This window comes from Anas platyrhynchos, chromosome 1, assembly GCF_047663525.1.
Source record: "Anas platyrhynchos isolate ZD024472 breed Pekin duck chromosome 1, IASCAAS_PekinDuck_T2T, whole genome shotgun sequence".
NCBI lineage: Eukaryota > Metazoa > Chordata > Aves > Anseriformes > Anatidae > Anas > Anas platyrhynchos.
In genome coordinates this window covers 153,829,179-153,846,979 of record NC_092587.1, presented here as the reverse complement: position 1 = coordinate 153,846,979, position 17,801 = coordinate 153,829,179, and the positions used below count along the sequence as shown (strand labels likewise).

General features: G+C 43.1%; 1 protein-coding gene across 1 annotated transcript in view; it reads right to left on the bottom strand.

Moving 5' to 3' along the window:
* Positions 1–17,159, bottom strand: part of ABCC4 (ATP binding cassette subfamily C member 4 (PEL blood group)) — a 148,121-nt gene extending 130,962 nt beyond the window's left edge. The window contains exons 1-4 of the mRNA XM_027443227.3: positions 17,001–17,159; positions 6,315–6,425; positions 3,954–4,074; positions 3,067–3,282 (exon numbers count right to left, since the gene is read on the bottom strand). Coding sequence (XP_027299028.2) covers positions 3,067–3,282; positions 3,954–4,074; positions 6,315–6,425; positions 17,001–17,074 — 522 coding nt within the window. The 5' untranslated portion in view covers positions 17,075–17,159. The remainder of the gene's footprint in view (positions 1–3,066; positions 3,283–3,953; positions 4,075–6,314; positions 6,426–17,000) is intronic.
* Positions 17,160–17,801: the final 642 nt, after the last annotated feature.

Here is a 17,801-nt window from a genome sequence, read left to right as displayed (position 1 = left end):
AGACAAGGACTTCAAGAACTCAAATGCCATAAAAAACACCATCTTCGCTTTCTCTGAAGTGATTAAAAGTGGGAAAATACCAACACAGCAAGTTGTTAAAACTAAAAAAAAAAGCTTGTAACTTTTCGTTTACATTGCTCTCGCACCCGCATTATGAACCACAGCACAAAATGAGAACAGAAAACTCAACCTGAAGACCAAATTAAAATCAGGACAACGTTTGGCCAGTCAATTAATTCTGTTTTAAGTGAAATTCCTGAGCACTCCTTAATAACACCGCAAGCTGTCTTCTGTTTTTGTAAATCAGTTAAAGTCCCTTCACAAAGTATAAGCATTTCCCTTGTTCATAGCTCTTGTAAAATCCTATGATTTCTGGATTTTATTAAATTAAGCATGTGTTATTAAAGGCCACAATAATAAATAAATATTAAATAGTTTCACAGGCTGATAAGTAGGTTAATCAGTACAAAATAGCATATGATTTAACAATATCCCCCCAAACATCTTATCTATAAACATGCAGTCAGGGCGTTTCTGCAGAGATCCAAACTGAGATAGCTCAAAGATGCAGATCGCTGCCTGCTTCCTTCCATACCTGCCACTAAGAAAACACAGTTTTGCAGCACAGTGAAATACCAAACAAAATGTGCTTCGCATCTTCCTGGAACAGGAATAGTTCACACCTCAAAAACATTTTGCTTTTTTTCGTGGCACACTTCTACTCTCCCTTTCCACTACTCATGGCTTAAAATAAGGCTTTGATCATGACACTTCCAAATGCACGCTGAACGTAAGGACTACAACTGAAGATTAATTAAAGCTAATACTTTTTTAAAAAGCAGCTGTAAATTGAATTTACGTTTTCTTTTATGTTTGCCAATTTTCTGGTTTCAGCATAAAGATCTGCTTCATTTTCTGCTCATAAATTTGACATACGGATGTCTTTCCCAGCAAGCAACCTTTCTCAAACACAACAGGCTTTAATTGTATGAACTAATGAGAGATGTTTGTACTCTTTATGTCTTATTTAAACTCTATTCTTTCTTTCAGATGAAACTGTGCAGGCCCAATTTCAATGTTTTAACCATTCTTTGCTTTCTGCGCTCTCATCTCAGTGTTTTAATCTCTCCCTGCCCCACGTTGTTAATTCAAAAGCACAGGAATAGGGGAAAAAGTGAACACGCAAAAGAATACTGTAACTATTCAGTCAAATCACTCCTGACACCCTTCTGCTTGCTTCCTGTCTCAACTACCTCGCGGCTTAAACTGCTTCAGTGTTTATTCTGAACCTGGAAGAACTTGCACAATTTCACTCTTCAAAAAAGTAAGCAGCCTTGCATACACAGCCTTTGGTTTTAAAACAGAATTGAGCCATGCAACAGATCCCATTTGCATCTCTTCCCATGTGCATCACCACTGTTTCTTAGTGATGACAAAATATCTCAGAGTTTGAATATGGCTGTTTGCAAACAAGATAAGATTTTAACTTTCTAGGAACCAAAAAAGGGCTTAAAGTTAAGAATGACCAGCATCTGAAGTTCTGTATCAAGGGTACCCTCTCATCCAACCCACTCATCCTCACAAATCCGATGTTCTATTTACTACAGCAATTAATGGTCACCACAGAAGTGCTGGTAAATTAGCATCCAGATTTTTTCAAAAGCATATAGGAGGATAAAGACAACGTATGACCTATCTCTAAACCTCAGATAATGAAGACAGCTGATTAGTAAGGTTTATCAGTGTTATTAGTAAGGTTTATCAGTGTTATTAGAAAGGTTTATCAATGTTCTGCCCGACCTCAGCCTTCACCCTCAGGAGTAAACATTTACGAGATGAGGGGAGATTAATTTTCCATTTAATCACATCCCTCGAAATAAGGGTGCACGTTACGAACACTTCTTTTCCAAGCTTCTGGGCTTCTCAGCCAATACCAACACTGCAACAACCAACGCCGCTATGTACGGATTGCATGAATTTCAAACCATGCTGAGATAATCAGTTTAGTAAATTAATACCTTAGAGATACGTTTATGTACAAGAAAGCAGTGTGCCATCTTAGAGCCGAGTTCCCAGAGGATAATTTCCAAGGTAGCAGAAGAGGGAGGAGAATAAGTATGTGCATGAAAAACAATCGCTGCTTCCAGTGGGGCTGTTTTTACCCTCCCCACTTTACTGCTTTGCTCAGAAACTTGACGTGAGACCTGCAGCAGCAGTCTTAGGTGGACTGCACCTACGTTCAGTGGCTAAAATAACATGATTTTTTTTACATTCTAAATAAGGTTTACACTCCTGATCCTTTACTTAAACTTCTGTGCTGAGGCAAGCACTGGCAGGTCACTATCCCAGCAGCACTGAAGCTGGAAGACAGGCCATGTTGCTCCCTTCCAGCATCCCCAGCAGGGACTGCTTGCTTAGAAGTGGAGACAGCCTCAGCGGCTTGGGTGCCTGTGAAGAAGCATCCCCTGCAGCCTGGAGGGGGCAGCAGCAGTCCTGCAGCTCACCGAACTGATCCCAAGCACCCAGAGAGGGAGAAATCCCCCTGACCTGCCGAGCAGGCAGTTCATAAACTCGGCAGCACTGCAGAATGTAAATGAATCACAGCACTGATCGCAAGGGGGAGAAGATCAAACAGAGAAGCAATTCCCTGGCAATTAAGAGTGCCAAAGCAGATGGTGACAGCCAAGCACAAAGTCCTTCCTGGGGAAGACACCTGAGGGCTCAGCAGGTGGCAGGCAGGATCCAGCACCTCCTGGTCCTTCTGCCCTAGGCTGGCCACCTCCTGCTGCTCCAGCAGGTGAAAATCAATCAGCAGCTCCTCCCAGGCTTCAGGGCCAGGATAACTTACCACCTTCACTGCGAGGACTGAAGTGGTCATTCAGACACGGTATTAATGAAGAAGGAGCAAAAAAGCACACGGGTTCATTTAAGATCAATGTATACTCACACGCCTCACATTTCTACAGATGAGTAATTTCAGTGGAATTGCAGGAATGAATACAACAAACATATTTTTAGCCTTCCATCTCAAACGAAATAGCCATCAAATGCCAAACGTTTGCTTACCTTCCGATAAATCATATGACACATAGCTACCCTCAGCTTCATGCCAGCCCGCTGTACATGATAGAAGTATAGGTGGTGCATTATAGCCAGAATAAGCGTGCACACAGACAGAGCACCTGCGTAGCAATACGCAAATTTCAAAGCCGCCTCATCGTAGTTTTCAAAATAATTAATAATTTTTCCCAAAAGTATTGGTTGAACTATTTTGAGGGTTTCCTAAAAGAGAAAGAAAGGAAAAAGTGTAAGCAATTTCATATCGTAACATGCTACCCAACCTGGTGCCTGGGCAAATAAGAGTCAAGTTCCTGCTGCAAGTCACACCCCGTATTATTTGGTCTTTTTTAAGCTCTGAAACATCAGGCCAAGTTTTATGAACACAATATCCAGAACAAAAATGTTCCACATCAAAATTTGGATGAATCTTTAAAATGAACTCTCTCGATTACCAATGAAAACTTTGATGCTATTAAAGTTACATGAATATATACCACAGTAGCGTTTTTAAAGATGACGTAGCGCGTCCTTTACAACCACTTACGCACAGCAAAAAAAAGAACAACTTATTCTACAGTACATCATCCCACTCAACATAAAATCCAGCCAAGCATTACAAAGCAGGTCGGATGGCTTGTCATGTCTCAGAAGTATTGCACTGAAATCGGTTCTCTGTTCCAAGTCCCTAATCCTGCAGTTACAACTCACTTTTTCAGTTTCAAAGAGCTGCAGCTCTTAGAAAAGAGAGTATTTTTGAGAGAGAGTACAAACGCTACGGATTCTCCGAACAGCCCAGTGTGAAATCACTGCTATGAATCACACAATCTCAAGAGGCCAAATTGCACATCACTGTTAGCTAAGAAATGTGTTGTGTCGCATTTTACACCACTTACCTCAATCATTGTGAAAATTCCAAAAACTAAATAGGATTTCCAGTAACAAAGAATTATCGCTTTTGTTAAATGGGGTGTTTTTCCTCTCTTTTTTGCTTTTTGCACCTCTTTATCCCAGTACCTGACAAATAAAAGGCAAACATGCTGGAGGACAGAAGTAAAACCGTAAGGCAATTACCTGGAATAAAACAGTTTCAGACTTGCAGCAAGACTGCCATGATCACCTTTATACTCCACATTCCTTAAGAAATTAACAAGATAACAGGTAGTCATGTTTCCTCGTCCACATAAACACATTGCACTTAGTATAACAGGCCTATTTGTTCTCCTATCATTGCAAACAATTTGCCACTGTTGACTACTACTGCCTTTGACATATTTGCAGCTGATGAACCCTTTCTTTCTTTGTTCTCCTCTCAGCTCAAGCAGCCAGTCACCTTCATTAAGAGCCTGTCATTGTATGATCTCCAGACTAAGGGCTGAACAGGGGCAGCACAGAGTACCATAGGTTCTTGTTATCAACTCTGTAAGCCGGAATGGTTGTGGTGCACAACCCTTCCTCGTGTCTGACCCTTCCTCGTCTCCACCACGTGCTTCCAGGAGGCTGAGCAGATGAGGCACCAGAGCAAGAGGAGCCATCTGTAGCAGCTCCCTCACTTCACACTCCCCACGGCTCTCTGAAAGCAAGGATTACAACAGCGGAGTGGCAGAGGCCTTTGTGTTACCGTGTGCCTACCCACAAGTAGGACACAATCTGTTCACATTAAAATCAAAGACAGGAATAACAAGCACGACTGCTCAGTTACATATGAACAAGAATAACCAGAACCTAAGCAGACTTCTTAAAGCACGCTGTTGTCAGACAAGACGTCCCCCCTTGTTCCTGGAGGCTAAGTATTTTCTGCCAGGCTCTCTGACCTTGCTAGCTTGAGGGCTGAAATAAGTCTAAGGCATGAAAGCCAAACTTCTTATTTTGCAACCCCACACACAAGTTTGAAGCATGCAGTACAGATAAGGAAACATAACTGATTCATTTTTACTCTCTTTTTTTGTTAGAAGGATTATAGCTATTGTCTAAATCCTTCACAATCAGAACTGAATCTGCGTAGGTTCTGTTTGCTGGCCAAAGAAAAAAGGCTGCTTCCTTCAGTGGCTATTTATGAAATTATATTCTTTGCTTCTTGGCCAAGCGCATTAAGGAATAAAAAAGAACAAAATATTTTCGGCATGCTGTGTTTTCTACCGCTTCCTGCCTCATGGAAAGTGTGTGCTTTTACTGTAAGAATCACTGGAAAGTGTTCGCCTTCCTCTACAGTGAACTCCCTGAACCGCTTCACGACACGTCCTTGGAGTTTGGCAAAGATCTCCTGCTAGAAAGATGTTAAAAGCAGTATTCCTATGAGTTGGTCATCGTTCCTCTTTCTTCAGCCACCTCAGCCACAGCAGGGTGATGTCAGAACTGGTCATAACCTTTAGTTTCTGGACTCTCTTTACTCCTTAGGAGCATTCTCTTGTCTCAACCAAACCATTAGGAAAGTTGATTTGTTCTACATCCTTCAGCACAAGGGCAAGGCCACGTTTTTATTAATATAAAGGCCACCCTCTGCACTACAAGAGATCTCTTCTTCTAATGGTATTTAACAAAAGGTTGTTTGATGACCAAAAACCTCTCTCAAGAGGCAAGGTTCAAGATAATTTACATAATTTACTATTCTTGGGAGATGTTTCACTGTTAGTAGAAAAGAGAGCCTTTTGGGTCCATGATGACATGAACCGGTAAGCAGTCTAAGAAAGGGTATTTTATTATAAAATAAAAAGGGTATTTTATTATAAAATAAAAACATCCCCTAGAAGCATGCTTTTAGATGTACATGACGTCCAAGGCATTTTATCCACTCTGTCAAAAAGTGGTGTATCCTCAACAGACATATGTTTATGTACACATATAGAAAGCGTACACAGTTCTCAGTTCAGTTTGTTCTCCAAAACAACAAGAATATTTTTCCTCACTTTTATGAAGAGCGTTTTTTAAAGTTTTCATAGCTATTCTTCCACAGACCAGAAGGCTTGGATTCATTTATTAAGGATTAGAGCAAAAACAGCTGATAAAAAATCATCTTTTTCAAGCATTCTGCAAAGTGCCCAGACAAATTACAAATGATAATAAATGTCCCTTCGTTATGTATGTAAAGAAATGCAAACACTTCCATGGTATCACCTCTAAATACTACTCCTAACTCTCCAGCATTTTTAACAGTAGACCTTGTTAAACTTTACAACAGCCTCTTCAAATTTTATAACACGAATAAAACCTCACCTTTACCACCTGAAATACAATGACATAGAACAATGACTCCTTACCACTGCAACTCCTCTCCCAGCTTCTCCGAGGAATCTTCTGGCAGCACTTTATACATATCATCTTCTTCAAGTTTCCGTTTGTGGCCAATAATAAATAAGGGATTCAACCACCTGTTTAAATGCAGATTATTAACAAACTGATCAGCAGACCACAACAGCAATTTCTTTACATGTTAATTTCATTCTTTTACCCTTCTCTTCTTGAGCATCCCTCAACATCCTCACATTTTACCTCATTTGCCTTCACAAACCCTAAAAAGTCATCCCCAAGCAAGGTCCTAAAGTTGTTCAGACCCCACAGCACTTTACTCCCAGAGGCAGCCAGGAGATGCGTGACAGAAAGAACAAAAGCAACATCACCCATAAGATGGAGCAAAAGCGAGCGACATCTATGAAACATTCATGCCTGAGAGGGAACAGAGAAGCTAGAAAAACTGCAGTTTGACACTTGGCTTGTATTTCTGAATATGTGATATTTAGTTTCCTGGAAAAGTGTGAATTTTAGCTCTCATGCTTGTTCCCTTGAACTATTTGCCAGGTTGGCAAACACAAACAGAACCAAGAGGTCAGGGATGGACCTGTTTTGGGAAAAAACATTTCTTGCACTCGTGACAAGGTATTTGTCTGGTGTCGATTGCCTGTCAAAGTTCAGTTTCTGATGCCTCATTATTTCCCTACTTCACCAACACGGTTTTTAGAAGAGCACCTGGCGCACTGCATGAAGTGTATTATTTTCTGGAAGGCGTGCATGTGAGAATTCAAGGCTGTGATGGTTTACAACAAGGGCATTTATTTATTCCCAACCACAACAGTGGTTACGAATACTCATCAACTAGCTTTGCATTTCTTGCTCGGGCATGCTCCAACTTAATGTTGTACGCTGGCTTATGAGAAGTTTGTTGTTTAGTGTCAGACAGGGTGGTGAGGAAGGATGAATGCTAGAAGAGGGGGCCAGAGAGTTTCTTCCAAGGCAGAAATGTCACAACAACCTTTCTCACAGGCCCCATGGCACGACTACGAGACAGATGGGATCAATAATATTTCTCCTTCACTATTGAGCATGCCAGCACACAGCATTTGTGTGACTCATCCAAGGATTAAATCTATCACTAAAGTACCATCTTTGATGCTTAACAGCCCTTTTTGAACTCTTGGAAGGAGTACTGAAGATCCGTATCATGTGAGAGCTGCTAAGTCCTCAGCGCATGTTAAATGTACGATGAAGAATAGAAGGTCCTTGTCAGGCAAGTCTGCTGCTTGGACTGTATGGCCAGCACAGCATCAGGGCCCAAATCACCGCCACAACTTCTCTCAAGAACAGCCACGGGAAACCTGTGCAGATTTCAGCCAGCTCCTGTGGCTGATACCAAGTGTTCCTCCTCTTGCAGCATCAGTACCAGCTCCAGCGCACTCCCTGAACAAGCCAGAGGGCTGCTTTCTGGCAGAATAGGTTAGGGAGCGTGTAACCTTCCCCAGCTCCTTTAGCATCAGACCCATGATGAGGCTGCACTTTCAGGAAAACACAGAAAGAGCACAGAAAGACTGACCCCACCTGAGAAGTGACTGATGAAACAAAACAGTCTCAAGGCTACAGGATTGCCAGAGCTCATCCTAGCTCATCCTTTGGCCTTAAACTCTCCAAAAAACTTACTGACAGTACCTGTACCTCCTCTGAGCACGTTTGGTTTGCAGCAAATCTCTGTAATGTATGTCCTATGAGACTTAATTTCCAAATTAAGTAGCAGATGGAGATAAATGGAGGGTAAAAACTGCCAAAATCTCAATTTTTGAAGACTCTTAGTTCCACTCAGAAGTACCACAGATTCAGGGCTTCTTACATCTTTCCATTAGTCAAAACTATAATCCTGAAAACAATCATATGTTGCCCCGTAACATCAATTTTAACATCTAAAACGGCTACGGAAACCAACCCAGACTGTGCAGAAACCCATGGTAATTCATTTTGTGACTCATTTAATTTTTTGGACAACATGGCAAAGACCCAGAAGCCCACAAGTTATGGTGAGATTAGGGGAAAAAAAAAAGCATACTATAATAAGTAAATTAATTAATTAAACATCTCTAAAAGAGTTTCTGTCCAGTGGAGCACCAAGCACGCAGCCAACGCTGACACACTTAAACATTACTTTAGATGTTGGACAGATGCAGCAGGGTAAGTCATAGTCTTGGCCTTTGTGGTCTTGCTTTGATTCTTACACCAACCTCAATTAAAACTTTACTTCCCCAAAGCCTCATAATTAACAGAGGGATGATGGTATTACTTTCACTAGTCTGACTGCCTTCAAACAGATTGGAAAAATACTCAAAATCTTGCAGAAACCTAAAGCAACCATCACTCTTCATCTGATCAAGTAAGCAACAGCTACGTACACTTCCTTCTTCTAACATGCAAATAAAGTTATGTACTGGAATATCTACCAGAATCGTTTATAAATAGTTTTTGAGCAATGTAAGTTCCCTATACATCTGTGACACATACCTTTGATTACACTTGCTTGCTCTCTCCCACAAAGTATTGATCTTTCTGAGGTCTTGCTAAAAAGGTCTGTTGTGTTACTGTAGACTATACTTGAAGATGTTTGGAAGACAGTTAAAACATTTTTTCTTTTCAAATTATGTTTAGTGCTTGAAGAGCTTTCAGCCCAAGAATGAGGTCTTCTATTTACCCGCCCCATATTCTTGGTATGGCAAGCACAGCTCAAGTTTTTCACTGATGCCTCCTGAACTTCAAGTACTTTCAGACACGAGACTTGACATTCATTTGCAGTCATTAAAGGAAGAATTTCCATCGGGAAGCAACACACGAGGGCAGATTGCACCACGTGGAATTCCCTATGCCGAGAGCACTGAGCCCATTTTTTTCACACAGCCCGTGGTTACTCAAGTCACACGTTCCTAACAGGAAAACGAAACGGGCTCTTTCCTTGCCCGAAGGCTCAGTTAAATTAAGGAGTGCTGTAAGAGGACTGTTAAAGGAAGTCGGAAATAGAAGGCAATTGCCAACATAAAGAATATCCCTGCAACCTTAACAGTCCGACGTAGCCATAAAGGGAAGACCGCTCACTATAGTGGTGTATCTGTTCTGCCCAAAAAGATATCATCTAACATTGATCTCTTCAAAGAGGAGAGGGAAAGGCCTGCAGAAAAGTAGAATCTGTCATGAACACAGGAAGTACACAAGCTACATTATTCTTTAATAAATAAAAAAACAAAAAAAAACAAACCCACAAATATTAAGACAACTTAGAAAAAGGGAGGGAATATATAGACAGCGATGCAAACTACTCCCTTCATCCCAAGCCCATAAAACAGGCTCACTACTCATGTCTGGCCTGAAGAAAGATGCCATGTGGTGGGTAGGAAGAATTTGCACCTTAGCTCACATTTCCCTATTCAGCTTATTCAACTTCAACAAAAATAGGTGTGTTTAGTCATTATCTTCAGTTTCAATGGGTACTTTCCTGTTTGCTAAATATTTGGAATAATAATTTGGTTCTGATATATCAGCCAAGCAGCACCTCCTTCTAGCCACTCTTTTGAAACACGGCGTGCACACGATGCCTTTCAAAGAGCACTGCCCAAATTTTTGCTAGCATAAACTACGCAAGCAAGCGGGAACACTTGGAAGAATCCTGAGTACCTTTTGTTCTGCAGGGAATGCCTCTGTTCTATCAAGACGATTAGCTGATCAAAGACACCAGCCTGGAAAGAAGCCCAGAGTTAGGCCCGGTGACTGCCAGGATGCTGATGTCACCAGGCACACAGATTGAAAAAAAAGGAAAATAAAACCCACTTGGCAACCTGGTGCAAACCCAAGAGACGGCCAACTGCAAAGCAGTAACTCACTGCTCTGACCCCAAAAAGCCTTCCTCCTCTACAGCAGTACCTTGGGCACCGACAAAAATATAAAGCCATCCATTTCGGAACCGACAAAGACCGCAACATAAACATTCGCTTCCTGCATCCTCCTGCTCCTGGGCCCTGACATTACACGCCCTGTAACATTACAACGCCGTCAACCAGCCACAGTTTACGTGGTTGTTCAGGAAAGAGCAATTTTTTTTACCAGCTGTAATTGGAACAACCACACCAGTACTTGGGAAAGACTCCACAGGGTCTGCAGGAAAAAAAGCTAAGAAATAGTTTTCTTACCAGAGTAAGAGAAGTGAGACTCTGTGGGCTTCCTCACCACCACAGCACGGCAGAGCATCAGGCCCTGCTGTCCCAATGGCAGGCTTGTTATGCAATAGTCACGCTACTCTGCCTGATACATGAAATATACTTCCTAAATGCTTCTAAATTAGGTTTGCTAGTATCCCAAAAGCATGCCCTTTCAGCCAAGGAAGATATACACTACTAGCAGGTAGACTAAACTAACCACAGCGCCTGACCTACCAGCCAGGCCCGACCTACCCGCAGCCTTGTCTTTAGCCCCCTCTCAGACCAGCCAGGGCTGCATCCCCTCACTGCCAATGGACACCACTACTGACACCCCAACTGGGGTACTGATGGGGGTACAGTGAGGGGACTGCCAGGACAGGGGCACCCTCAGCTCCTACACCCCTCTTGCCGTCCCCCCACAGTTGCACCTAAGTCGCTCGTCGTGACCTTATGGCACCCTCAGCTGCACAAGCCTAAGATTTGGCTCTCACCAGCTTCACAAAAGCCTTTCCTTCATCACTGGACCAGTTAGAAAAAGGAGCAAGTGGACTACTTTTCTGATGAAGCAATTCAGACTGAAATTACAAATAAAAGGAAAAAAAAAAAATGAAGTTGAACTGGGTAATTTTACAGTGCCCAGTAAAAGCCACATCCTGTGTACTCTCACCAGCTAATTCCTTAAGGAGGTGGTTTACAAACTGCATTTTCCCCATTCCTCTTAAGCCTATTTGTGCATTACATTACAAGCATCATCTGTTTATACTCAACGTCCAGTTACTTTTCAAGAGTTGCACAGGAGAGTCTTTGTTTACCCAAATTCTTCCACAGCACCAGGATTTCACCTTCTTGAGCAGCTTGGAAGCACTACTTCAGGCGCTAAGCTCCACAGGAACACACATTTCTCTCTATTTAACAACACATTTTGGAGCCTTTTTCTTTGGTTAAAAAAATGGTGTTTCCTCACGGGACCTTTTGATTACAAATCCATATCACTTATCCTCCACGGCTTACCTCAGGTGCCTTTCTGTGCTGATCATTACCCAACGTCATGAGGTGTCTCCAGCAGGCCTACGTGCTTGCTCATAGCCCAGAGGAGCACTGCTGGGGTGGGATGTACAGACAGAAGGACACACACAGTCTTATTTTGCAGGAAATCTCACATGTCACCGCACCATGGGATTTCTTTTCCTACGCTATCACCGTTTCACATGCTCACCCATTCTCTTCAATAAACTGCCTTTTCCCACTTCCCCTTACCAAGGTAGACATCTACATTGAAATAGACACAAGAATAAATTCCGGTATTTCTTCAGGTGGTTTTCAACCACTGCCTTAGCCACAACTTCCCTCCCCTGTTTACTACAGCTTAAACAGTAGGTTTTCTTACCGCTTGCAATAGAAAAAAATAGAAAAACAATGAAATTAATTCAAAGTCATGTTGATCCCAAAAAACCCTTTACAATGCCAGGCTGTATTAACCTTTGCTATTCAGCTTCATGCTGTCTTCTGCGTGGTTGCTTTTTCACAGCGCAGTGTAAGCAGCCAAGCTGCTGAACATCCACTTACCGATGCTGACAGCATTTGATTGCACTTATTGCAGGCTATTTTCATGTTGTTCATCTCCACTGCCAGGTACAAAATATCTGATTACTGTAACATACTTCCTGAAAGTCCATATGGCAAGAAGTACAAACAGAGTGAGGGACATGAAAAAAGAAGAGAAAAAAAAAACAACAGGACACGCTGCCTTGCTGTGGCTGCTATTTTCTGTACAGTCTGGGAAGAGGGAACAGAGGGCAGCATTACCTTTAACTATGGCACTCCAATGAATTCAAATTATTAAAATATTGGTTCAAAATCTGGCATCCACATGCAAGGGAGAACATCAGATGTACCAAAAATTTGATAAAATGGTCTCAGGATTATGCCTTGTAACGATAAATTTAAGTACAAGCTATTTATTGAAGCAGGGCCTAAGTGGTTACACAGAGCGAACAAAGAGACTTCATCAACTTAGCAGAAAATAATTGGTCATCCAAACAAGTTTTTAACCTCAGATTAACCAACTATCGAAGCAATTTAGTTGAAATGGGCAATTTCTTAACCATTTTAAAAATACAACTGAAAACCATCATTGCTCTGTTATATATACGCATGTACGTACGTGCTTAACAGAACAAAAAGCAACCACCAACAACAACAAAAAACAAGCAATCCATCAAACCCTGAACCCGAAGTTACTCAGGAGGTCTACAGTTGAGCATAATGGTCTCTGATTTCAGTTTCTGAAAGAAAAATGCAAATGATGAAACCTAATGATGAATCAAATGATGAAACCTAATGGCAGCAATTTTTATATTAGCTTCCTTTTTTACAAGTAGTGGTAAGAGGGAGAAATAAAATCACTTATGATTCACACTGATCTTACAAGTGGTTGGATGACACGGATACAAAAAAAAAAAAAAAGATTACGCTTTTTGAGTTGCCTGTCTCCTTCACTCTTACGGCGTTGAAGAATTTTCTAGAACTGAGCAAAAAAATCATTTTGGGGAAAAAAAAAAAAAAAGAAAAAAGGCCACACAACAGTACAATGCGCTCCTAATTTTGTTGTTTTGCAGGGATTACAGCAGGGACGTTTTCTCAGAAATGGTACAGCAAGCTTTACCTAGGTCATTTCAAAGGCAAATAGCTTCAGCGCTTTGTTATACTTAAATTGTTCATCTAATCGTGTATCTAAACACAGATACTTACTGCAGATAGCAAATGCCAACATTCCTATATTGTGTACACACTTGCCATAGTTGACATAATCTATACATAAACTATGATTGTCAAGCAGGATTTTCTTCTTTATAATTCAGATATCTTGCAATAAAACAAGCAAAACTTATAAATGGATGCAGTAGTTCATAAAACTGATTCAAACGTGACTACAGATAATTTAATATCTAACAAGTGAACAAACGAGGCTTTTTTAAATAAAAAGTTGTGTGTATCATCCTCAGTCTTCTTTCAGCTGGGAAGAAAAAAAGATAAATGTGTTTGATTTCACTCTCTGGCTACTGAAAATGCATTCTCTGTTCATCTATACTGAAGATGTTCACATATTTGTTTAGAGTTCCCTACAGTACCACAACAGTCCTGCTAAAAATAATAATAATAAAAAAATCTTCTACCAATAAATGAACTAAAGAATAGCTATCTCAGATCTTTCTGAAGTGGAAACTGTTAGGAATTATTAACCTGTTGCATTCTGAGTGGAAATTCACCAGATATCAGGGCAGATTATCACATACATCACAAATCCTGATGCTGCTTGATATTTTCACTAGTTACCTGCAGTGAACTTAAAATCCTCACAGGCAACACAATTCAACTGACACCAGAAGGTGCACCCACCTCTTTTACCAGCAGCATTGCCGGACCCCAGCTGGACCTTCCTAGAAAGGCAATGCATTCCTTTTCTAACTTATTTCAAAGTAAGGCAGGATACGCATTTGAAGGGAGCCAAGTCCCAGGACTAAAATACAGGTGGCACCTACTCAGAGGCCCACCTGAGGCAGTCCAGGGCCCTCCTGACTCTCAGAGGAAGAAGTTAAGAGAAGCGTGTAGCTATTTACAGTGGTATGAGAGGGGTGCATGGCACGACTGTATTGGGTCAGACAAACAGCTACACATTGTGCAGCCACCACCACAAAGCTGGGTACCTCCCTGTCTGTGCTTACCACACTCTGGTCATGCTTAAAACCAAAGATATGTGTTTTTTTTTTTTTTCTTCTCCCACTATACTACAACTCAGACTGGGGAAGAGGCCTTAGATGTTTTCTCCTTTTCCCTAAAGCCCTTCCTCAGTACGCCAAGAGCAATGCTGTCAGACACCCAAAGGTGTTAAAACAGTTACTTACTCCTTGGAATCGTAACTGTGCAGAAGCCATGGAAGAAGTTTTCAGTTGTGTCACTGCAAGGCTGTGTCAGATAATTATTCTTATTAATAACTGTAATTGTTAAAAATAAATTATAAGTATGTGAAATTTAACAGGATTTAGCTTTCTTTTACTTCTCTGAACAAAAACACTGGATTATCTTTTCGGGGTGTTCCAGCTTGCTCTCCCTTTCACATTATTAATGGCCTAAAATTTATCCAGCCTTTCAAAAATCTTGTTGTAGCATGTTTTATACCTTAATATTGAAGCGGATTCAATGCCTGAACAAAAGACAGCCTAAAAATCCAACTACTGTACAGCTAGAACTTCTCTGATAATTCAAGGGAGCAAATAATACACACAAATACACTAGCTACTAATGAACATGCAAACTCGAAGACAGGATTATAGTTATAAAACAGAAATACCCTTACTGTACACAGTTATTAATTTCGTAATCCTGAACCCCCACAGCAAGAAAAAAAAAAAAAAAAAGATGTGAAAAGTGCTAGTCTCAACTTCATAAAGTATGAAGTCTAAAGCATTTCAATCTCAAAATGCTTTCCACAGCAGAATAGGTGTCTAAACACGAACAACACTGAACTGAATTGCCTGGATTTTAGGTCCCTCTGAGAAAGAAAACAAATCCTCCTATCAATCCTTCAAAGACCTAATTCTCACCAGCAAGCTGAGCCAGCAATAAAATAAATCACGTAGATGAAGTAAATCAGAAATGTGAGTGCTGCTAACTACGTAACTAGCAGCCAGAGCTCCAAGAAGTTTGGTGAGCATGGGAACTCTGAAGGTCAGTAAATATTGTAATAACTTCAATATCCAAATAACTTCAATATCCAAAACAACAATTCGTGTTTTCGTAATCTATATTATTATATATAATTCACTGAGAGAGATGGAAAACAAGAATATTTTGCAACTACCCTCATCTTCATACTTCCATCGTAAATGTTTTTTTATTCTCATAACATCAAGACTAGCATTACACAAGGGGTGCCCTGTAAAATAACAATATTCACACACAATTCAGATGCTCCTCTTTCCCATGAATGTACTACTAGAGCATTTAATGTTCATCAAGCTCATACTTGTCAAAGTCACAACCCCAAAAGCAAGAAGACAAGCTTTGAACAATGGGAGAAGAATGTGTCTTCAGCCTACACACTCATTACCTTAAGTTTTATAATTCAATGAAAACATGACTTCTTTTCTTCCCCTGTGAGTTTGATCCTGTTCCTGCAAGGATGAATAATTTTAGCTTTTCTTCTACACTGCTGGCAACGAAAGGGGGGGTGCTTCCTTACAACGGCAAAATTGCACTTTTTAAGCTTTTTTGGGGGGAAAAAAATGAAAAAAAGAGGACCTTTGCCAAGCTACCTGCCATGCCCTACCTTCTGTCCTTATTGCCAATAAGCAGTCAATGCCTGGGATCTGGAGAGCAGAGCAGGCACACCTGAGCAACCACATGGCAGTGGCTGCTGCTACATCCCGGACAGCCCTCCTTCAAGCACTGTTTGAGCACCCACTGCTGTGAATTAGACTGCTCTGAAGGCTTGACAAAGAGCACACAGGGCAATTTCTAAAGCTTTTCCCATTCTTTCAACCCTTTTTGCAAAGCAGGAGCCCTACAGTTTTATGCCACCACCTGATGAATGAGGCATGTCACAGACTGCACAGCGTGGCCTCCCTGGACTTTCAGCAGGCCTCTCATCCCATGTGCACGTGCAAGGGGTTCCACCTCGTCCTGCCCTTTGCACGCTGAGAACCCACATCCGTGGCTGGGGTAAAGGGAACCCTGTCAGGTGCTCGCCTCAGAGGCGAGACATTTAAAGTATTCAGATCTCGGTGCTGAGCAGTGCGTGGCGATCGATTAAAAATATGTATGTGAAACTAGGATGACAGAAGCAGCAGCAGAACACAGCCCACTTCCTTTTTTGCATCTAGCGGGGCTGGTTTTGGCAGAAGCGGCGGCAACACCGCAAGATCCCAGCAAGGGCGAGCGAGGAGCCCAGCAGCAGCCCAGGAAGGCGAGGTGGCCAGCACGGGCTCTCCCCTCTCGGCCGGGATTTCCTTGCAAGGTTGTTTCCAGCACGGGCATCCTGGTGCTCAGAAAGAAAGCGTTAAGGCACAACTCCGACCTCGGGCATTCCTACACAAGCACGTTACCACTTTTTTTTTTTTTCCCTCCCCCCCCTTTGAGGACATATCTGCGTTAGGAATATTTCAGCCAAGGATGAGCTGGGACTTCTCCCATCCCCCTAACCTTCCCTGCACCTGCTCGTGGGCTCGGCGAGGGTTTTGCTCCCGGCTTTCCGAGGTTTCCAGGAGCCCTGTGTCCCCGTGTGCCTCCCCCAGCAGCCCAGCCCGGCGCCCTCCCGTGTCCTTTCCTATTTACACTCCCCGGCAGCCCAGCCGCCGGGCCGCCGTTTCTCGCTGTTGTAACCCCCCAACACCCACATGGGCACCGCCGACCCCATCCCCGCCTCTCCCCTCCTTCCCTCCCGCCCCCCCCAAAAAATAACAAAAAATAATAATAACAAAAACACAACCCCTCCGCGGCGCTCACCAGAAGAAGAGCCGCGAGCAGAGGTTGGCATCCCGCAGCGGGTTGGGCTTCTCCTCGCGGGGCACCGCTTCCATCGTGCCGCCGGCCGGCCGGCCTCCCCCCGGCCCTGCCTCCCTCCCTCCTGCCCACCCACCCCGCACGCAGCCCGCGGCAGCCGCCGCTCTGCCGCCGGCCGGCGCCGTTTCCGGGAGGGCCGGCAGCCGCCTCGGCCCTCCTCCCGCCGCACGACGCCTCCTGCCGGCCCGGCTCCCCCGCCGGCACCGCCCCGACACGAGGCCAGCGCCCACGGGGCCCCGCGGGGCCGGGAGCCGCGCTGGGAGCCCGGCAGAGCCCGAGCCTGAGAGCCGGTGTCACCCACTGAGCCATGTCCCCAAGCACCGCGTCCAACCTCTCCTTGAGCACCCCCAGGGACGGGGACTCCACCGCCTCCCTGGGCAACCCGTCCCATTGCCTGGCTGCTCTTTCTGAGCAGAAATGGCTCCTCATTGCCAACCTGAACCTCCCCTGGTGCAACCTGAGGCCATTCCCTCTGGTCCTATCACTGGTTACCTGTGAGAAGAGGCCGACCCCCAGCTCACCACAACCTCCTTGCTGGTGAAGAGCCTTAAGTGTCTTCATGGCACAGTGGTTTTGAGACATAAAATCACTCTGTGAGTTAGGAGCAAGGCCAGCTGAATGGCTAAACGCCAGCAGGAACGCTTCCTTTCACCCCTTGTGCCTTGGTGCTTCTCTTGGAAAAAGGACTCGGCATCATCTGTCCAGCTGGGCCATGGGACCTGAAGGAAGGGGCTGTGTCAGGAC